Source organism: Martes martes (genome assembly GCF_963455335.1).
Source record: "Martes martes genome assembly, chromosome: 7".
In the NCBI taxonomy this organism is placed as follows: Eukaryota; Metazoa; Chordata; class Mammalia; order Carnivora; family Mustelidae; genus Martes; species Martes martes.
In genome coordinates this window covers 72,813,619-72,834,710 of record NC_137894.1, presented here as the reverse complement: position 1 = coordinate 72,834,710, position 21,092 = coordinate 72,813,619, and the positions used below count along the sequence as shown (strand labels likewise).

The 21,092-nt window shown below is 55.5% G+C and overlaps 2 protein-coding genes across 2 annotated transcripts; one reads left to right on the top strand and one right to left on the bottom strand.

The window, feature by feature from the left end:
- Positions 1–1,134: 1,134 nt before the first annotated feature.
- IL25 (interleukin 25) lies at positions 1,135–3,792 on the bottom strand (the record flags this gene model as incomplete). Its single annotated transcript, XM_080809732.1, has 3 exons — positions 1,135–1,390; positions 3,377–3,621; positions 3,784–3,792. 3 exons carry the CDS (start codon positions 3,790–3,792, stop codon positions 1,135–1,137), a joined length of 510 nt encoding a protein of 169 aa, XP_080665858.1.
- Positions 3,793–4,655: 863 nt separating this feature from the next.
- EFS (embryonal Fyn-associated substrate) lies at positions 4,656–19,854 on the top strand (the record flags this gene model as incomplete). The annotated part of the gene is made up of 8 exons (XM_080809731.1): positions 4,656–4,713; positions 11,152–11,949; positions 12,039–12,115; positions 15,593–15,871; positions 16,140–16,280; positions 16,386–17,108; positions 17,444–17,533; positions 18,679–19,854. The coding sequence occupies 8 exons, from the start codon at positions 4,656–4,658 to the stop codon at positions 19,111–19,113; spliced, it is 2,601 nt and encodes an 866-aa protein (XP_080665857.1). The 3' UTR covers positions 19,114–19,854.
- Positions 19,855–21,092: the final 1,238 nt, after the last annotated feature.

Here is a 21,092-nt window from a genome sequence, read left to right as displayed (position 1 = left end):
CCCCCCAGGAAGCTCATGGGGAGGGCAGGGGAGGGGCGGGGAGGAGTGGTCAGCCCTCCGGTTGCTAGAGCCCTACCCGGCCTGGAGAAGGAGAGCAGGGAGGAGGGGGGAAAGGAGGAGGTCCACACAGAAACTGGGAGGAGCTGGGAGGTAAGCTGAGAATCTGAGCTAGACCAGGAGCCCCCCAAGGACCCAAGCCTGAAGAAGTTTACATCCCCCTCCCCTAATTCCCCTCTTCCTGGCTGTCCTTTCCCCCTTTTCCTTTTAGGGAGGGTGGGAGCTGGAGCCCAGCCCAGGCAGCACCCCTCTGGCCCAGGCTGTAGCAGCCAAGAGTGAGGACAAAGGCAGATTGTTGGGGGGACAAGGGGGTGCTGTGTGCCTGCCGTAGTGCCTCAATGGGCCTCTGTCTCTCCAGCATGCCAGGAGGACAGCCTGACCCCCACCCCAGTGCTCAGGGGTAGGCCAGGGAGCCAGAGAAGGGGAGGGACGGGAGGCCACAGCAGAAACTCTGGAAGGCAGAAGGACAGGGTAGTAGGTAAGATCTGACCATGGGGAAGAGAAGGGGCCAGGCTGGGGAGCCTGGTGTTCAGGCATCGGGGACACCAAGACAAATTAGACCATTTTGAATACAGATTATTTATTTGGGTAAGTCTCTCCATGCTCAATAACAGCCTCTTCCTCAGAGCCTAGTAACTGCACCAAGGTATGTGCAAAGTAGATGTCACTGAGTGACGGACGGGTGGATGGATGGACGGACAGATGGACAGACGGACGAACACATGAAATGACAGGCTCTCCATTGGCAAAGGGGAAAGGAGAAAGAAAGTGCTTGTGCCGTGCCAGGGCAGCTGGGGATGGGAGAAAAGGAAGAGACAGGTGGTCTCTGGAGCCTTAAAGACCTTTCCCAAGAGGAAATGCCAGGAGGTCCTCTTCCAGCAGCCGTAAGCTTCTCTGCTGCTTTACCCCACCTTTCCCATCCACTCTAAAAAGTGAAACGTGCGGTTCCCCTGAAAGTCCCCGATCCTGTCCCACAGTCTTGCTGCTCCAGGTAGTTCTTTGGAGGGGCTGAGCACTCAGGCATCCTGGCTCGCCGTGGCGGGTGGTCCAACTGGGAACCGGGCATGGGCAGCACCACTAGGCCATCACTCGTGGCCGCACACACACACAAGCCAAGGAGACCTGATAGAGCCGCTGCTCCAGGCAGTAGCCATCCTGGGCGCCTTGCTCGCCCGGGCATGGCCTCCGGTAGAAGACGGTCTGGTTGTGGTAGAGCAACTCCGAGTTGCCGAGGGGGTCCATGTGGGAGCCCGTCTGGAGGCTGACGCAGTGTGGACACAGGCAGCGGGCGTGGTACAGGTCCTGGGGGAGCCGGTTCAAGTCCCGGTCCAACCTGTGGAGGAGGCACTGGTCAGACTCTGGAGGGAGGCTGGCGGGGCAGGCAGGCAGGGGATGCGGCCGGGGAGGGGCTGGAGTGGGACCCCCCGACTCAGCTCTTATCCTCCCCCCAACTCAGCTCTTGTACCCACTTGCTGAGTGACTTTAAACAAGTCACCCCCTCCTCTCTGGGATTTATTTCCCCCCGTTGGTAGTGAGGGGCAGGGAAGGAGGGGTGGTTTTCCGGTCCCGGAGCCTTGCGGAGGCCCCCCAGACAAGCTCTGCTTCCATCTCAGGTACATCCGGCATGAGGTTACTTTTTGTAACTGTTACTACATTTTTAGGACTTTTAAAAATTATTATTATAAAGTAAAAACCGCTCTTACATCCAAGTATGAAACACTGTAAAGTGAAGACAGTCAGTCTCCCTACCAGTCCCTCTCCCCAGAGGGAGCCGCTATTGAGCAGTACCTACATATCCTTCCAGACACTTTTCATGTATCTACTATAAGCACATGTAAGTGTGCACGGTAAGATTTATTTATTTATTCTGAAAGGGTTTTGTGGCCAAAACAAGACTCAAAATGTAGACGTTCCAAAGGTCTGGACCTCCCAAAGGCTAGCAGGAAACAGCCTCTGGGTTGCAAGACCGTTCTCCATGCAGACAAGCCCTCACGAGCTGGGGCTCGGCTAGAGCCGTCTTTCCCAGGGTGGGTTCCCTAATAAGTACTCTACAAGAAAAGGGGCCTGGGGCCAAATGAGTTTGGGAAACGCTGAATTCACAGTCTCTCTTCTGCGGATTTCTTGCAACTTTGAATGTGCTGAGCACATTACGAATCTCTGAGGTGTGAGGGCTGGATCAGGGGTCCCACACTTAACTGTCATTACTTTTTTCTGAGGAGCAGCCTGTGGGAAGAGTATGGCAAAGAATACTTCGGGGGAAGATCAGCCAAGTAGTCATCAGGGGTTCATGGCCTCCAGTGAGGGGTCTGGACCCCAGCCAGGTCAGCCCTCTGGCACCCAGCTTCCCCAGAGGGGCTCCCCGCCTCGTTGGATTTAGCCCGGGACCCAGCCAGACTTCTGAGACCACTTCAAAGCATGATGACCTGGAGTCTCTACCAGGGATCTGGTCTCACCCAAAGCTGACCTTCTCCCTACCCACTGAACTTGTCCACCATCCCCAAAGCCAAGGCCGAGCCAGAATTAGACTTACGGAGAATGGGAACACAGGCACCCCAAGAAGACACAAGACAAGGATCCCTAAGGCCCTAATTTTTAATATTTTGTGTCATTGTCCCAATTTCACTGCTTCCTAATACATGTTACATCATGGCACCAAGAGAGAATTTTAGGATTTGTGTGGCACATTGAATGGAAGAGTAAGACTGCCCATAACCAAAGAAAACCAGCCCAGGGCTCTGGCTACCCCCAGAGCGGAAGGTTTCACTAACTTGGTATACTTACAGCACCCCCCAGGGACCGGGTCACTGGTAGTGGGTATTGGGGTGCTTCATGCCTGTTTCATACCCTCATTCCCTGATATTTCAGTTAGAAAAACATATTCCATTGTAGGGACAGAAGAGGAAGGAGGAGGAGATGGGGGAGGAGGAGGGGGAAGAAGAAGAGAGGAAAAGGAGAGAACCAACCTTTCCTGTACTAAGTACAGATTTTACATACATTATTTCATCTGATCTGCACATTGGCCTGGGGGGTCTTACGTCATTTTACAGACATTGGCCTGGGGTGGGGGATGGTGTCTTACATCATTTTACAGATGAAAAAAAAACAGCTTTGAAACCTTGAGGAAGTAGCTCAAAGTCACCCACTAAGAGTGGGAGCTAGCACCCAGACTAGGCCTTGCCTGAGGCCTCTACCTTTATGGCCTCTCTGAGATAAAAGGGGGTGTGGGCCGGCTGGACTTGGATGGAAACCCTCCCCCAAGCCCCTCCCATACACCCTGATGGCCCACGTGCTGGCATTCGCGAGGGGGCAGCAGACTCACTCATATCTCCAGGGAGAGATAGACCTGCTGTTGAGGGGTCCATCTTCACTGGCCCTGCAGGATTCTGGGTGGTGGGTGAGGCCCGTGGCCTCTCGGGGGAACTTGAGCACAGTGTTCCCCTTCAGCCACTCGTGAGCGGGGTCCTGCCTTTTGCCGGGGCAGCAGCTGGGCCAGTGGGCGCAGTCCTTCCGGATGCGAAAATTGAGGCTGTGGGTTCCCATGGCCATGACCAAGAACACAATCACCTACAGGAAAAGGCCAGTGAGAGAACTGCTCTCAAACAATAGAGTGCTCCCTCCCCAGCTCTTCCCTAAGAGCTCCACCTGGCCCCCAGCCCCAGCCCTGGAGCCTGGTCCCTCTCCACCCTCAGCTACCTCTCAGCACCTGTGCAGCCCCTTCACACTCACCTGGTTCATGTCTGATGCTGCTCGCCCAGCCACAGTGCCGTGCTGGCTGACGGGTGGGGCCTTATGGAAGCAGGCTGACTGGAGAGGCTGCGGCGTCCTGGTTTTATTTTCAGCAAACCTGTTTTGTTTATTCAAATTTATTTCCACGACCTTTTGGAGGGAGTGACCTGACATTAAAAAACAAAACAAAACAAAAAAAAACCCTGAAAGTGTTTCCAAAAGCTGCTCAAATGTTATATTCATGGAAGTTGTAATTCACATCACACCTTGGGAGCCTATTGGGGAAAATCTGTTCTTTGCACCTTTCTGGGTGTGGGGTCAAAGTAATTGTACTCTGCCATTCTGGGCACTGGAGAACTGGTGTTATGGGAATTCCCCTGGTTGGCTTGGTACCCCAAATTAGGGAACATCATCTGGTCTGTCTTCAAGAGGCCTCATTCCTATGCCCTCATCCAGGGCCTTGTCTCTGCCATTCCCTTTCTTCTCAGACAGCCATCTGGTCACCCACCTTAGTGAACGTTTCCCTCTATCTCCTTTGACCCTCAACCTTTCTGTTCTCTGACCCCTTTCTCGCTTTTGATGACCCCAACATCTAGGACCCCCATCACCTAAGACATCTTTCTCATTGTCCATTACCCACTTCCCCTCACCCACTCCAGTGGCTGCTCCATGCCCCATCCCACCCTGTCCTGATCTCCTCTGGGCCAGGGATGCAGGCCTAATCCCACAGGACTGCCTGGAATGCCTTGACCCCATCAGTTTGTCAGTTGGACGTGCAGGGTCTGATGGAAGAAGATGTGGGTGGTTGCTTCCATTGTATAAATGATGTGAAGCCAGGAAGGGGAAGGGCTTGGTTGTTACCAGCCTCACCTATGACCCAGCAGGAGATCCCAGTTCCAGAATGGGCCTACCCCTACCCCCACTCCCAAGGTACTGGGTACAAGAGCCATAGCAGGTAGCTGCCCGTTTGGGGTCATGGGGCAAGTCCACCCAAGCTCAGCCCCGCCCCCAGCTCCACGGGCCACTGTTAGCCAGGAGGGGACATACGTGCTCAGAAGTGCTTTAACTAGGCCTGACCCCGAAGACATGAGTCAGCCTGGGGTCACCCCTCCCGGGAGACACAGTGCTGAGAGCAGGCCACCTACTTCCCTCCAAGCCTTTCCTCTCCATCCTTGCCCATCCATCCCCCTCACCCCCCACACCCACGACCCACCCCCCCTAACACACTCATACACAGACATGGTCTCTGGAATGATGTTTTCTGATTTGCATGTGCTTTCCCTTAGAAAATACTCCTCTAGTAACCAAGGACTCAGAAAATAAACAAAGGGACCCAGGAATAAGTTAAACTGCAGAATGAGGAGGAATCCTTCAAATGCTGTAGGGCAAAGCAGCCCCAGAGCGGAGGAGTGATGAGATCAGGTTGGGGGGGCGGTCTGGAGAATTGGAGAAGCTGTTCTGGTGGATTTGAGGAAACCTGGAACTGGGGGTGAGGCAGGGGTTTAGGGGAAACAGGTGGTGACTGGGGGAGCAGGAGCTCTTAGGAAAAGCACTGAGGTGAGGAACACATCACCCACTCCCGTCGCCCTGCTGTCTGCCCAATGCTCCCCCACACCCTCTAGCTTCTGTGTGCCGTGGGACCTCGGCTCCTATGTGTCACGTGCCAGGATAGAGCCAGGCCCTGTACCTGCAGCAGCTCATTTTATCCTTACAACGAAACGATAAGATGGAAACTAGTGTCCCCACAGTACAGATGACACAACTAAGACCCAAAGAAATTTGGGTTGTACAGTTAGGGACCCAAGGTTGTACAGTTAGGGACAGAGCTGGCTTTTTACCCCAGCCCTGACTGGTTCCAAATCTAACCTCCTGGCACACAGGAGCCACACTGGGCCACCCCCCAGTCAGCTGCAAATGGAAGAGAAGCCCTCCCCCTTCTCACTCTCCATCTGTGCTTTCCTGCGTACCCAGGCTTGGGCCAGGACAGGTCTCACCTGAACCTGCCAGAGGCCCGGGACATTCCTGTCCACTTGGGCACTCAGCCCTGCTGGATGGGACCCACCGCTCTAGCTCCATATTCCCCATGCCTGGCACATGGTTACCATGATGTCTTTTGGGGGTTCTGAAGAAACCCTTAACCCCAGAAAAGGCTCTGAGGGGCCACTGCCAAACTGCCAAACCAATGAGACCCTCAGAGATTCACATTGACCCAGATCTTCCCATCTTGGCCCTGTTCAGGAGGGGGTGCTCAAAAGAGCTGGCAGTGATCCCAGATGCTTGTTGATGCTGCCAGAGACCCACACTGCCCTTCAGGAGAGGCCTTTGGGGTGTCCTCCTACCTCTGTACCAGGACATCCTGAGGAAAGCCCCCTGCGAGCACCCAGTTCCCCCCAGGGCTGGCCTTTCCCCCACTGTGGTGATCGGCTCTGACCTGAGAACCTGGGCTCTGAGTCACATGCACCCCACCCCTCCGGTTTGCTCAGCCTCTGTCCTTATCTCCTCGCCACTCTGTGGGATTCCTTTGGGTGATTCCCTGCCATGAGAAACATTTTCCAGAGGATTTTCCTCCTGGGGGAACTAGTTTTGGAATCCCTGAGTCATTTCAGCTTCCAGGGAATCCTTGGGGGTGTGGGGAGATAGGGGTGACAATGGGAAGAACGCAGAAGGCAGAAGCAAAGGAAAGTTCACCTCACACCTGTCGCCACTTGCCTGGGCATGGCCCCACACCCAGAGGGGCCTGACAGAGCCCCTGGGAGGAGGGATCAGCACCCAGCAGGGCAGGGCAGGGGAGATGGGATGGAAAGTATCCCCACCATGAGGCCCTGGGGGCTTTCAAGAAGCTAGAACGTGGCTGTCCTGCCCTTCCACAGAAAGACAGCCCAGTCCTCCCCTGCTGCCTTGAAGTCCTACCCCTGCCTCTGGTCATTTCTTGACCTTGGGCCCTCTCTAGACCTTTCTCCTCATTTGTAGACATGCTTGTGGTTATTTTGGTTTTGTTTTGTTTTTCGGTTTTGAGAGGGTAACCTGGTTGACCACAAAAGCGCCAACAAGCTCAGCCACTCTGGACCTCAGCTACCACTGAAACCACAGGACTCAGCAGGGTCTTCACAAACTTGTTGGCACATGTCTGATGGGAAGGCCCCGCACCAGCGGTTAAAATGCTGAAACACTCTCCCCCCACCAGTAAATCCCTACATACTGTCCTCGCCCTGGGGGCCACCTCCTGGATCACAAGCTGCCTGTGAGCCAGCAATGGGGCCCTCTAGAGTACTGCTCCAGCACCCTGATTAGTTAGAGATAATGGTACTGGTGGTTTGTTATTTGTAGTATCACCTATAGTTACGAAGATGCTTAGGCTTGGGAGCCTGCCTTCAAAGAGGACCTTGTATGGGGCGCCTGGGTGGCTCAGTCAGTTAAGTGTCTGACTCTTGGTTTCAGCTCAGGTCATGATCTCCCCAGGGGTCTTGAGATCAAGCCCCATGTTGGGTTCCACACTCAGTGGGGAGTCTGCTTGAGATTCTTTTCCTCTCCCTGCACCCCCCCCACTCTCTCTCTCTCTCTCTCAAATAAATAAGCGAGTCTTTAAGAAAAAAAGGGAATTAAAAAAAAAAAAAAGGAATAAGAGAGAACCTTGTCTGGCCTGGGAGACACGTGGAAAATCTGGGTGCACTAGGCAAATAGCCCCACAACTCTCTCCCCTCAGCCCAGTGCTGGTGGCAACCATGGAAGCCCTGGGCTTACTCAGATTTGTCCTAGGGTCACGGCTGCCCTGTTCCTTCATCCACTCAGCTGGTAGTTACTGAGCGCCAGTAGAGGCCAGGCACTATTCTGAATGCTACGAGAACAGAGGAGGACAAGCCAGATAAGGTCTCTGCCTTGTGAAGCTTACGTTTTAGGAGACAGATGATAAACAAGGAAACCAGATCACGTTTGATAATCGTTAGTGCTATGAAGAAAACACAACAGTGTTCTGAGATAGGAGGCTGAGGGGAGTGGAAGGAGGGTGCTTCTCGGACTTGGAAAGCCAGGGAAGGCCTTTCTGAGGGTGAGGAATTTGACATGATGATGGAAAGCAGGTGGGGGAAGAGTGGTCTAGACAGAGGCAGCAGGATAGACAGAATCCTAGAGGTGGGAAAGAGCTGGAAGTATCTAAGAGCCAGAAAGGACAACGTGGGTGGAAAACAAAGGATGGGGAGAGCGGGATGAGATAAAGTAACAAGGTGGGCAGTGGCCAGATCGCAGAGGGTCTTACTGGTTGTGACAGAGCGTTTGGATTTTATTTCAAGGTCCTGACTGGATTCAAGCATGGTCTATGTGATGTGAGCTTCTGAAGGACACACACTGTGTCTTTGACCTGCTGCTGCCTCCATGGGGCTGGCCTCAAATAGCAATAATAATAGTTGCTTTTATCCAACATTTAACAGCAGGGCAAGGCACTGTTCTCAGGAATCTCTTAGTCTTCACAAAAAGCCTGATGCTATTGATTTCATTATTATCCCCACTTTACAGACAGGGAACCAGAGGCTCCAAGAGGTCATGCCAAGTTCACTAAAAGTGTTGAAACAGGATTAGAACTCAGGCAATCTGGTTGCTGTGGGGTCCCAAGAGAGGAGAACTGGAAGAACCCCTGAGTACCTGCATTTTGAGCAGCACGAGGAGCAAGAATAGTCATGATAAGAGATGGGAGAAACCAGCAGTTGGCCCTGCTGGGAAGCGGGGAGAACTTGGGGCCCAGAAAGCCAGATGGAAGGGTTCCTTCCCTGTTACCCTTGGGATATGGCCCAGGCAAGCCCTGAAGCGGAGGGCCCAGCTACCTGAGGCAGCCGCCCACCGCCCACCTGGGGTCTAACTGCCCAGCCTGGGTTCTGCCCAACCTCACCTGGAGCCCAGGGCTCTCCCTGAAAAAGGTAGAATCGCCTTAAACCCCTGCAAAGGAGAAGGCAGAGATGAGATAAGGGGGGGTGGGGTGGGGGAAGGCTCCTCCTGGCCTCAACAAAGAAACACTTTCAGTTTTCATGAAAGGACAAGTGGGGAGGTGGGGGTGGGGCCAGGGAGCCAAGGTGAGGAAAAGCCATGGAGGGAGATCTCTGTGCTCTAGGCATTTTACATATTTTTGCTCTTCACCAAAGACACTGCTGCAGATCAGGACCTAAGACTCAGAGACTTTACATGACTGGACCAAGGTCACACAGCTAATAAACCCGGGATTCATTCCTGAGTGTGACTGGCTCCCTTCCAAGTCTGGGCCTCCCAGAAGCACAGTGTTGTTTTCCCGCAGGTTTGTACTCAGCTCCCCCTCACCTACATTTATTTCCCTGGGCACTGAGCTCAGGCAGTGAGCCCCAAAGCCTACCTCCCAGACCACCATTCTGCCTGCCCCTCTTTCCTGCCTAGTCCTGCCTCTTCGGCCACTGTCTCTTTCTCCTTGTGCCTCTCTGAACATTCATCTTTGGGAATTGGATTTCCTGCCCACCTCCATCTTGGCCCCAGTTTACTCTTGGCAGTCCCCGGGCGGAGCAAAGCAAGTCACTCCCCAGCATCTGAATGTCTGTGTTCCAGGCAGCCAGGCGCCCCCAGGACTGGGGTCTGGAGGAGATTGGACTGGGCTGGAGCTGGGACGTGGAGCTTTCCCTCCCTACAGATCCATCTGGAAATTTGTAAGTTTCTCTACCATCCTAAGGAGTCTAAGTCTATTCAGAATTCCCAGGCCCATTCTCAGGTCTGTGAGCCAAGCCCAGCACCATACTGTACTGTCCATCCCCACGCTCACCCCAGAATCTTTTCCTAACCCACCCTACTTTTCCCCTCTGCATAGGATTCTTTTTTTTTTTTTTTAAGATTTTATTTATTTATTTGACAGACAGATCACAAGTAGGCAGAGAGGCAGGCAGAGAGAGAGGGAGGAAGCAGGCTCCCCGCTGAGCACAGAGCCCCATGCGGGGAGGACTCCGGGATCATGACCTGAGCCGAAGGCAGCGGCCTTAACCCACTGAGCCACCCAGGCGCCCCTCATAATAGGATTCTTCACAGGTCCTAGGTGACAGGGAGAGGGAGACAGGGCTGGTGGCCCCCTCCCCTGCTAGGAAATGCCTGGATGTGTGGGCCTGTGGAATGTGAGGAGAGAAGGAGGGGAGCACCTGTTCAAGGCCTCAGGTTCACAAAGATCCTTAAATTAGACTTCTGAGGTTATCTCCAAATTAGGTTATACATAGTCATTGTCTGTTTTATGTGTTTGAAGTGTTAATTTGTTAAAAGTAAACACTGAAAATCTAACAGTTTTTCAATCCTGTACGGCAGCTCACTTTTTCAACACCAGGAACCTCAAAAATGGAAGAAGGCAGGTTCCATTCCAGCCTTAGAGGCCTTGAGGTGTGCCCCCAAAAAGAGATGGGGGTAGCTGGAGGGAAACAGCACACCAAGGAGAGGTATGGGAACCCAAGTACCCTGTCCTTTCAGCTGATCCTAGCTCCTCTGAAAGAGGTCTGCCCTGTTGTGCCCGCAGTCCCCACTCCTGCTCCCGGAGGCTGCAGAGTGAAGGGGGGTGGGGGCAGGCCCAGACTGGCAGAGGAGTGTAAGAGGCGGCACCACCCGCCGGCCTGCAGCTCTGGGACCAGGCTCGTGTTCTCTGTGAGGGCCAGAATCCATGTACAGCTGCAGACCCCCACCCATCCCCCCGCCCAATCCCCTCCAGGAACGGCCGGCCAACCCTGTCACCGCTGCTCAGGCAACGCCAAGGGAGAAGAGACGCTCGGCTGAGGACCCCCGAAAGGAGGAAGGAGCGCGCTCCCTCCCACGGGAAAGACAGATGTGGGGCTCATGAAAGGGACGCAGAGAGGCGCGGGGCTGGCGGGGCAGAGCGCGGGCGCGGCTGGGTGAGGGAGGCTCCCAGGAGGGAGCTCACTAGACCACGGGAGGTCGGCCGCGACGTCGGGAGCAGGAGGCGCCGGGGAGCGGGCCCGGGAGGGGGCGCGCAGTTTGGCCCGAGGGTCCCGAGCTGAAACTCAACACCCGCCTTTGGAGGGATCGTCCTCCTTTCTCCTCCGCCCCTTCCCTTCCCCTCCCCTTTCCCCTCCCTCCTTTCTTTTAATCCCCAGGACTGAGCCCCGCGCCGCGGCGAAGAGGGCCCGAGGGGTGGAGGAAGGAGCTATCCTGAGAGGGAGCCGGGAGCCCGAGAAGGGGAGGGAAGGGGAGCCGCGCGCGCGGGGACTGAGCCCGAAGGCCACGCGCGACCCCTGGAGCCTTCGCACCCCCCTCAGTTCCCCCCCCCTCCGGGCCCCCCTCCAGGCGAGTCTGGACCGTGGCCCCTGCTCCTCCTTCGCCTTCTCTTTGCTGCTTCCTTTGCTTTGTGGCCTTTCTCTCCGTCCCCAGAGCCACCTGGGAGTTGCCCCGAGCTCCAGAGCGCGCCGAGGGGCCCTGCGGAGGGTGCGCGTGAGCGGGCCGAGGGGTGGCGGCGCGCGGGTGGGCCCCGCGGTGGCGTGAGGAAGGCCGTCCCCCACTTTCGGGCCGAGCCCGCGTGCGGGGAGCGAGGTTCCGTCGCGGCGCCCCCTGAGCCCCGGGCGTGCAGAGGGCGAGTGTGCGAGTGTGAACCCGCCTCGCCGCCGGGCGTGCGAGTGTCTGGGCCGACCGCAGCTCCACGGGCGACGCAGCCCCACAGCCACGCTCTCAGGCCTCCCGCGCCAACCTGGCCTCCCTCTGCCAACTTGGGCGAGTCTGAAAAGGGGCGAACGTCTCCGTGCTCGCTCGCCCCACCCCCTCGCAGCTGGGCCGCCGCAGGGCCCCGGTCCGCCCCGACCACAGCCCTGGGAGCACCGCTCTGCGCCGCGGCCCCCAGCTGGGGACGGTTGGCCCCTGAACTCGCCCGTCCAGCCCAACCGCCCCGGCGGCTTCTCCCAGCCCTCGGGGCCGTCCCGAGCGGCCCGAAGAGGCGTCGAGCGCTGCCCCAGCTCCCGCCTCCTCGCCTGCCCCTGGCCTGGGAGGGAGCTTTCGGCCCATGCGAACCCCGGGTCCCTCAGCGGCCTAGGGCGGGCGGCTCCGGCGGCCTGGCCAACCCCGTGGCCCCCGGGACGGCACGGAGCGCGCGCCCTTGGATGAAGTCCCGCAGCGACGCCCCGGCCCGCCCCGCTCCTCCTCCTGCCCGGCCAAGCTGCCTCCCATTTGGGGAGTTTTGTGGGGTTTCTTTCTCCTCCTCCAACCTCCGCGGAGGCCACGACTCAGGCGCCGCAGCCGGGGGCCGCCTCCATGGTGCGGGGCGGCAGCTGGTGAAATCAGCGAAACCGAGCTTGGCCTGGAGCAGGCCGCGCGGGAGGCCAAGGCCATGGCCATAGCCACGTCGGTGAGTCCACCAGGGAGAGGAGGCTGCGGGCCATAGGCCTCCACGGCCTGCCCTGCACTCCTGTCACTTTTATTTCTGCCTTCTCTTTGTCTTTCTCCCTGGGCCCTTTCTCCTCCGAGAGGCTGTGTCCTCACCCCCCGCCCCTGCTTTTGTTTCCCTCTCTCCCTCTCACTCCTCTTCCCTAGCTCCTTCTGGGTCTAGGTTCCCCCTTCTCCCCTCCCTCTCCCCATTTTCCTCTTTTTCTTTCTAGAGGCTGCCCCTGGATGGAGGGGAGGGGGCAAGCCTAGCCCGAGTCCTATCTGCTGTTTTAGGGGCGGGAACAGATGGCCACCGGTGGTTGGCAGGGGCTTGTGATTGGGAGGCAAGTAGAAAGGTTGGGAGGGGGTGAAGGAATGGAGGTGGCTACAGGAAAATAGGAGAGGCCAAAGAGGCCCTCTGTAGAGGAAGAATGGAGGCAAGGGGGGAAATAAAGCAAAAGGGAGATCAGGAACGGAGAGAGAGAAAACAGAGGGAGGAGGAGAGGTGATGTCAGCCAGCCTCTGGCCACTTTCCGGGGACTGGGGACAAAGGGAGGAGACAGCTGGCATGATGGGAGGGTGGGAGGAGGCCTCCCAGAAAGCATGTGGCCCACTGCCACCCCCCAGTTAAGGCAGCCACTCCCTCACAAGTCAGCTGGGCGCCTGAGGAGGGAGTAGAGCAGGGTGGCCACACCCATCATCAATCAATCTATCAACAACTCTGGCCTGTGTTCTTGAAATCGTGAGGCCCAGACGTTTGGCCCCTGTGGACAGAATTCAAACCTTAACACTAGGAGGAGCTTTCCACAGCCCACCTCTGCTTTCTGCCCTGCGCACCTTAGAGTTTGAGTCCAAGCAACTCTGTCCCGTTTCCTGTGATTTCCAGGGAAATCACAGCCTGATTTCCAGCCTGATTTCCAGGCTGCCTCTTGCTTTCTGGTGCCTTCCGAATGGGTACTCTGGGCAGGAGGACTGTGAGGCTGGAAAGACGAGAAGCATGGCTCCTGACATCCTGCATACCCCTCAAGGACGAGTTCAGTTTTCACTCCTTCTCAGACCAAACTCATTTTAGCTCCTCAGTCTGTATGATGGTGAGAAGACCTGAACTCAGAGCCTGGAGAGGGGGAGGTCCTGAAAACAGGGAGGGGTACTCTGACATAAAGATGCTGGCTCAAGGCTAGCTTAGGTCAGCTGGTGAGCTTTGTAGTTCCAGGAGGCAGATTTTCTTTTTACCTAGAGGTGGGAGGTGGCATTCACGTTCATCAAACTCATAGGATCCTAATAGCAGCTAATATTTGTTGAGCATATACAGGCCCCGTGTGGGTCCTAAGCTTTGTCCTGGTTGTTTGATGCATTATCTCCTCCAGTCCTCACCATAACCCTGTGAAGATAGTGGTGTTATTATCCAGAATTGGATATTTGGATATGGCCATGGAATTCTACAAAGGAGGAAACCGAAGTCTTGGGAAGGTCAAACAACCTGCCCAAAGTCATGCAGTTAGAAAGGGACAGAGCCAGGACTCAAGCCCCAGTCTGTCTGCCTCAGAACTGTGCTCTTCACCCCCCGCCTAACCCAAAACACTAATTTCTAATTAACAATTAGAAAGAAAAGTGCTGAGGTAACCAGGAATTTGTGCCATCTGGTTAGCATGTTTTCTTTCTGTGGGAGAATATCCTTTAGAAGCCAAAATACAGTCAGAAAATGGCTTGATGAGTGTGGAACCAGGCAAGAGGAAAAAGTCCGTTTGTTAAAATCACCCAGCTGTGAGGGCTGGACCCCTCTCCACGCAAGGGAAATGCCCATGAAAGGAACATGCACTCTTGCTGCCTGAGCCGGGCCTCCTTCTCTCCAGGGTCTGGGACCAAATGCACCCCTGCCAGAGACCTTTAGCTTGAGATGTTCTACGGAATTAGTGCACATTGATTACCTGCTCGGTGATGCCTAACTCCTGCTGTCCACCCCCATTGCCTGGGAGCCCGCCAGCAGGCGCCGTCACCTGGCAAGCACAACCCAACCAGGACATGTTCCAATATAGTGAGTGGTGGAAGCCTGATTCTACCAAAGGCAACATGGGACCGGAGCCCCATGAGAGCTGAATAGCAAAGGGAAATCAGGTATAACGAAGACTTCATATGTGCTTGAGTCATGTTGGAGTTATGGATTCTACCTAACCAAGAGGTTAAGTCACTAATAGAAAAAGAAGAAAGTAGAACCTCATGTTTGTGATTGTGGAAAAGCAGTAGCGGGTGACTGAGAGCACTGGCTCTGGAGTCAAACAGCCTGGGGTTCGAGTCACTTCTGCCAGCGTCACCAGCTCTCTGCTGGGGGCAGAGTCCTACCCTCTATGTCCCAGCCACCTTTCCAAATGGGGATAATGATGGCTCCATCCTCATAAAGGTGTTTTAGGATTAAATGAGATACGATTATTAGTGTAAAGACTTGCATAGTGTCTGGATGCATAATTTGCACTTGATTATCTGTGACTTTCCACCTGAGCAGGTGGCTCTCAAAGCAACAAAGCTTAGCTGTCCCTACCAGACAGTACTGGAAACAGGCTGACAAATGTTTGCTCTTGGTTGATCTGCCAGCCACCCCCCACCCCCCGCCCGGCCACCCCAAACACACACACAGTAGAGTGTATACTCTTTTCTCCTCTCCATGGTAACCTCAGCTTCCTCTGATAGAACCTTCTTTGCAGAGACTGAGAACAAAACAGTTGCTTCAGTTTCTGTTTTCTTCCTTTTTATGCCTAGGCACTGTCTGGGCTGGGTTTTTCCCAGTCTCTCGAGGATTGCTGGGTCTCTGCTGCCATTCAGTCTAAACTTCTGCTTGTGAGGGATGCTGACTGGGAAACAAGGAAGGTGAAGGAGAGTCTCAGGCAAACCTTAGTGGGGCTTTCTCATGTTCATGAAGCTTTGGAGGGAATTCATGCAACACATGTTCCTTGAGACCTGATTCCAGGTGAAGCCCTTTGGCAGGGGCCAGGAATAGAGCAGTCCCTGTTCTCCCAGAGCTTACAGTGTAAAGGAAGAGATAGACAATAAGAAATGAAGTAGGCAAATAATGTAAAGTCTGATGAAGGAAACAATGGTGGAGAGCGACACAGAGTTGGGTAGGGAGAAGAGTGAAGGAAAGACCTCTTTGAGAAGGAGACACTTAAGCAGAACTGAAGGATGAAAAAGGGCCAGTCAGGTGATGAGTCAGGGCAAGAGTAAAGGAAACCACAAGTGCAAAGGCCCTGAAGTGGGAAAGAGTCTCTCTAGTTCAGGGAATAGACAGGAAGAGGAAGAAAACAAGGGATGAAGCTGGAGACAAGGCAGGACCCAGTCAAGAAGGGCTGAGTCAGTTCAGATCTGTAGCCTGAGGGGTGTGGGGAGCTCTGTGATATTTCTGAGCAAGGGACCTGCTGACCTGCTATGTGTGTGAGACCCCTCTCCCCACTCCTGCCTCCCCCACCAGGCCCAGCTGGCCCGGGCACTGTACGACAATACTGCTGAGTCCCCCCAGGAGCTGTCCTTCCGCCGAGGGGATGTCCTCCGGGTCCTGCAAAGGGAGGGCTCTGGTGGCCTGGATGGCTGGTGCCTCTGCTCGCTGCATGGCCAGCAGGGCATTGTGCCCGCCAACAGAGTGAAGCTCCTTCCTGCCAGCCCAGCACCCCAGCCCAGCCTCACCCAGGAGCCCCCCGCCCAGCCTGGCTCACCATCTCCAGCCCCAGAGCACAGCAATGAGGACCAGGAGGTGAGAGCTGGAGCCCTCCCCACCCCAAGCCAGAAGAGCCCCGTTCCCCTCTGCCGGTGCCTGCAGCAAGGGGGGGCAAGGCAAGCCCTGAGACTGTAGCTCTTCACGGACCCAGAGCTGGGTGAAACCTGTCTGCCAACCCTTCCTGGGCTCTGTCTCCCCATGGGCACGGGATGGGGGCTAGAAGGGGTGTAAGTTCCTCTATGGTATACATTCTCTGCTTCTCTGGTCCCCACTCCTGACCCTTCCATCTGTCTTGATCCCCCAGGTATATGTGGTACCACCCCCAGCTCGGCCCTGTCCTACCGTAGGACCTCAGGCTGGACCCTGCCTGCCCTCCCCTGATCCCATCTACAAGGTCCCCAGAGGGAGTGGGACCCAGACAGCCGCCCCTGGAGACGCCCTGGAGGTGAGAGCTAGACACCCATGTATATGCTGGGCAGGGAGCAGAGGACTCTGGGAGGGTGTCCCCTGCCCAATCTGACGATAACTGGTGGCTCGGCTCCCTCTCTAGGTCTATGACGTGCCCCCCACGGCCCTCCGAGTTCCCTCCAATGGTCCCTACGACTCCCCTGCCTCCTTCAGCCGCCCTCTGGCCCAGGGTGCCCTGCAGCCCCCTGGAGAGGATGAAGCTCCCTATGATGTGCCTTTGGCCCCAAAGCTGCCATCAGAGCTGGAAACAGATCTGGAGTGGGAAGGGGGCCGGGAACCCGAGCCCCCCCTCTACGCTGCCCCCTCCAACCTGAAACGGGCCTCAGCCCTGCTCAATCTGTACGAAGCGCCAGAGGAACTGCTAGCAGATGGGGAAGGTGGAGGCACTGATGAGGGCATCTACGATGTGCCCCTGCTGGGACCAGAGGCACCCCCTTCTCCAGAGCCCCCAGGAGCCTCGGCCTCCAATGACCTGGACACCTTGGCCCTGCTTCTGGCCAGAAGCCCCCCACTCCCACACAGGCCCCGCTTGCCCTCAGCTGAGAGCCTGTCCCGCCGCCCTTTGCCTGCCCTGCCTGTCCCTGAGGCCCCCAGCCCTTCCCCTGCTCCGTCTCCGGCTCCAGGCCGGAAAGGCAGCATCCAGGACCGACCTCTGCCCCCACCCCCACCCCGCCTGCCAGGCTATGGGGGCCCCAAGGTTGAGGAGGATCCAGAGGGCGGGGAAGTAGAGGACGATCCAGCAGGACCCCACAATGAGTATGAGGGCATCCCAATGGCCGAAGAGTACGACTATGTCCACCTGAAGGTAAGCTCCCCTCCCACCAGCCCCACCAGAAATGCCCCCAAGGTAACCAGAGGGACCCTCCCTTTCTTCCCTCCTCCCTTCCTCCACTGGCCCTGCACCCTATGGCCTGGGACCCCAATACTTGGCCCCACCACTTGTACTGGTGCTACACTCCATCTAAACCCAGCCTGACCTGCCACCAGAACTCTCCCAGACCTGGAGTCAGGAACCTGCAACCTCTGATGGCAGGAGAGACCTGGGGAAGAAAGAGGGACGGGGAAGGGGCAGGAACACGGGGAAGGGGGCACCTGCCCTGCTCCCCCACCCCTGCACTGAGACCCTGGTCCCTCCCACAGGGCATGGATAAAGCTCAGGGATGTAGGCCCTTGGATAAAGCCTGCCCAGGGGATCCTGAACTGCTGGAGAGGGGGCCGCTGGAGCAGCAGGTAATCCTGTGGGGACAAGAAGGAGGAACAGGAACTTGGGGGAAGCAGCAAGGGAGGGAGGTTAGGATGGGGGTAAGAACTCGGGGAGCCAGAGCTGGGATAGAGAGGAGCAAGAATTCAGCAGGAAGGAGCTGGAACCTGGAAAAGGATATCAGGAATTCAGAAAGAGGGGAAAGAATGTGTTGGAGAAGAATCAGAAAACCAAACATCCAGGGAAGCAGAGAGAATTTGGGGCTGGGCCGGGTGACTTCTGAGGCTCCTTCCAACTGTGAATTCCTGGGTTCCTAAGAGACCTGGCTTCTAATCCCACCTCCACCAGTAAGAAGCCAGGGGCCCTGAAGTCACCAATTAATCTCTCTGGGCCTCAGGAAAGTGAGGTGGTCTCCTTGACTGTCTAGAATGGTCCTAAGCATTGTAGCTACCCTTTTGCAGGTAGATCCCAAGTGTGGGCCCCATGCTAATAAGCACATTGCACGGGTCAGCACTAATCACAGCCCCAGTTAGTGCTCGAGTGGTGCTCACCGTGTGCAACGTTCTAAGTTCTCTCTACATGCTGCGGCAGTTAACTGTGCTGCAGCCTTGGGAAGCAGACACTGGACTGGCACCATCCAGTATGGTGGCCCCTGACCACGTGCAGCTACCGCGCCCTTGAAATGTGGCTAGGCTGAATTGAAAGGCACTGTACATATAAAACAAACACACACCAGATTTTGCAGGCTCAGAGTGAAAAGAAACGTCAGTCATTTTTATATTGATTGCATGTTGAAATTACAACCATTTTTATATCTGGAGTTAGGGGGAAAATCTGATTTCTTTTTACTTTTCTTAACATGGCTACTAGAAATATCTTTATTATACGTGTGGTTCGCATTATGTTGATGCTGGACAACGTGGTCCCAGAGGCCCCGTTTTAGAGCTAAGGAAACAAGTTTGGAGACTAGTTTGAATCCAGACTGATCTGTCATCCACTCCGAGCACTTTCCTAGCCCTGGCTATGTATGAGAATTTAAATGTCGCGGTGGGCAGAGGGAAGAGCTCAGGCAGAAAGGAAGAAATGAGGCGCTGAGCAAGGGAAAGAGGGAAGAAGGGGCTGCAAAAGGAGCACTGCAGCGAGCATGCCCGTCAACCACTGCTCTTGCCATCAGGAGGCCCCATGCCCCGAGGAGCCACTGGATCTGCCCACTGGAGACCTGCAGCTCCTGCACTTCTACGCAGGCCAGTGCCAGAGCCACTACTCAGCCCTGCAGGCTGCCGTGGCGGCCCTCACATCCAGCACCCAGGCCAACCAGCCCCCACGCCTCTTCGTGCCCCACGGCAAACGGGTGGTGGTGGCTGCTCACCGCCTGGTGTTTGTTGGGGACACTCTGGGCCGGCTGGCAGCCTCCGCTCCTCTGCGAGCCCAGGTCGGGGCTGCAGGAACAGCACTGGGCCAGGCACTGCGGGCCACCGTCCTGGCTGTCAAGGGGGCCGCCCTGGGCTACCCGTCCCACCCTGCAGCCCAAGAGATGGCGCAGCGTGTGGCGGAGCTGGCAGGGCAAGCCTTGCAGTTCACCACTCTGCTCTCCAGCCTGGCCCCCTGAGCCCCCCTCGGCCCTGCCGGAGCCCCCTGCTGGGACTTGGGCCGCCTCCAGAGGGCTCTGTTTAGGGACCAGGAGAGGTGGGGGCATCTTTCCCTTTCCGGTCATCTCAGTCTCTCACAGAGATGTCCCTCCCCCTCCCACAGCTTTTTGTACGAGCCATTTTGTATAAATTATTTATATTTAATAGTATTCCCTGTTTTGTCAGGGGCAGGGAGGAACTGGACTCTCCTGTCTCAGCCTGGGATGGGGAGATTCTTGGTCACTGCACCTCTGGAAACACGGCCCCGCAGAGAATCAGGTGGCTGAAACCTGGGGCCACCCGGAGCCCCTTTCTTGTCGTGGTTCTTGACTCTAGAACATCAGCACCTCTTGACTCTAGAACATCAGCACCTCACTGCTGGCCGAGAGTGAGGGCAGGACATTGATCACCCAGAATGTGGAGGTCTGGGAGAGGCCCGAGGGCTCCTCCCCATGGGAGGCTGGAAGGAGCTGGGCCTGAGTGAGCCCTGCTATCTGGTTTTCTGACTCTGCTTCTTGGGTGCTTGGGGGAGGGGCCAGGCCTGGTGCCCCTTGCCTAAACTGATGGGACACACACTGTGGGCAGGATGTCCTTAGGTTTGGGGGGGAGATTTTGCTGTTACTTTCAATAACTATTCATTCAGTTGGTTTCAGCTCCCATGATGTGCCAAGTACAGTTCTGAAGGTACATTGTGGAATGGGATGAATAAAACTGAGTCAGTTAAAATAAATTAAAAAAAAAAAAAAACCTGCCACAGATTTGACAGTTGCTGGTAATGGAAATAAACAGGGTGATGTGAGGGACTAAATGGATGAGGGAGAGACCGTTGAAGGAGACTTTGGACAGGACGTTGGGGAGGTAATAGCTGAGGCCCAAGGGATGAGAGCACCAAGAAGAGTCTGATACTAGCATTCCTGGAAGGCAGACACTGATAACTGACTGGGGGCCTTTCCTCCACGACTTCATTGTCACACGATGTCAATAGAGAGGTGCAGAGAGGTTGGCCTCACAAGAGCCCTGAAAGGTGCCAAGCTGAAGAGATCACCCCAGTGAAGGCCTGTCCTCAGCTTGGTGCCACAGGACAGCTCTGGCCAACTGGACAGTGCTGGTGGCTGGCCTGGGTGCCCTCTCCCTTAGGTTAAGGCAAGAAGGTTTGGCTCCTTCAGCCCCCCTTCCTAGGCCTCCTGCTGACTGTCCTTCTAGACACACCTTCTTTTAGAGGAGCCAAGGGGCCAAGTGAATGCTATGTGCTGTTAGTCCATAGTCCTAAAGCATTGGTGACAATGACAAGCCATGGCTTAGATGGGAGATTACTGCAGCTACTTAACACAGGGAAAAAGTCCAAGCCACAGATCCATGGCTTCCATTGTACTTCCCCAGATGACACCTTGGCACTGTGACTGGATTAGAGGCACCCCAAACTTCAGGCAGAGTCTTTTGCCTTCCCCAATGCCTTGCCTTCTCCATTTTTGGCTCCTTCTTTCTCATTTCACTCTCAAAAGAAAACTCCCAGATCCTAGGGTCACCCAAATTCACCCTTGTGTGCTGAAGACATAACGGCTATTCTCCATCATCTCCCAGAAAGAATGTTGAGAGAACAAACCAGAAAGAGAGTCATAGATTTCAGTGCAAGTCCCAGGTCTGCCATGCACCTGCGTGTGTGCAGGTAACTCCTCTCAGTCCTTCTGAATCCTGGCGTTGCCTTTAGTAGGAGAATGATCATAATGGTCTCACAGGGTTGTGAGGCTGTAACAAGATAATGCATGTGAAGGGCCCAGTGCCACATAAAGGTAAGGGGTTATATATAATTCCAGGACAGACACAGGACAATCGAATCTCCAAGGAATGTTGGCTGTGAACACACCAAAGTAAACCCTAAAGAGATACTGAAATGAGTTAGGGTAGAAGAGCAGTGGGAAGCTGCTTAATGGATTAGAAGAGCTCCCATATTTGGAAAATT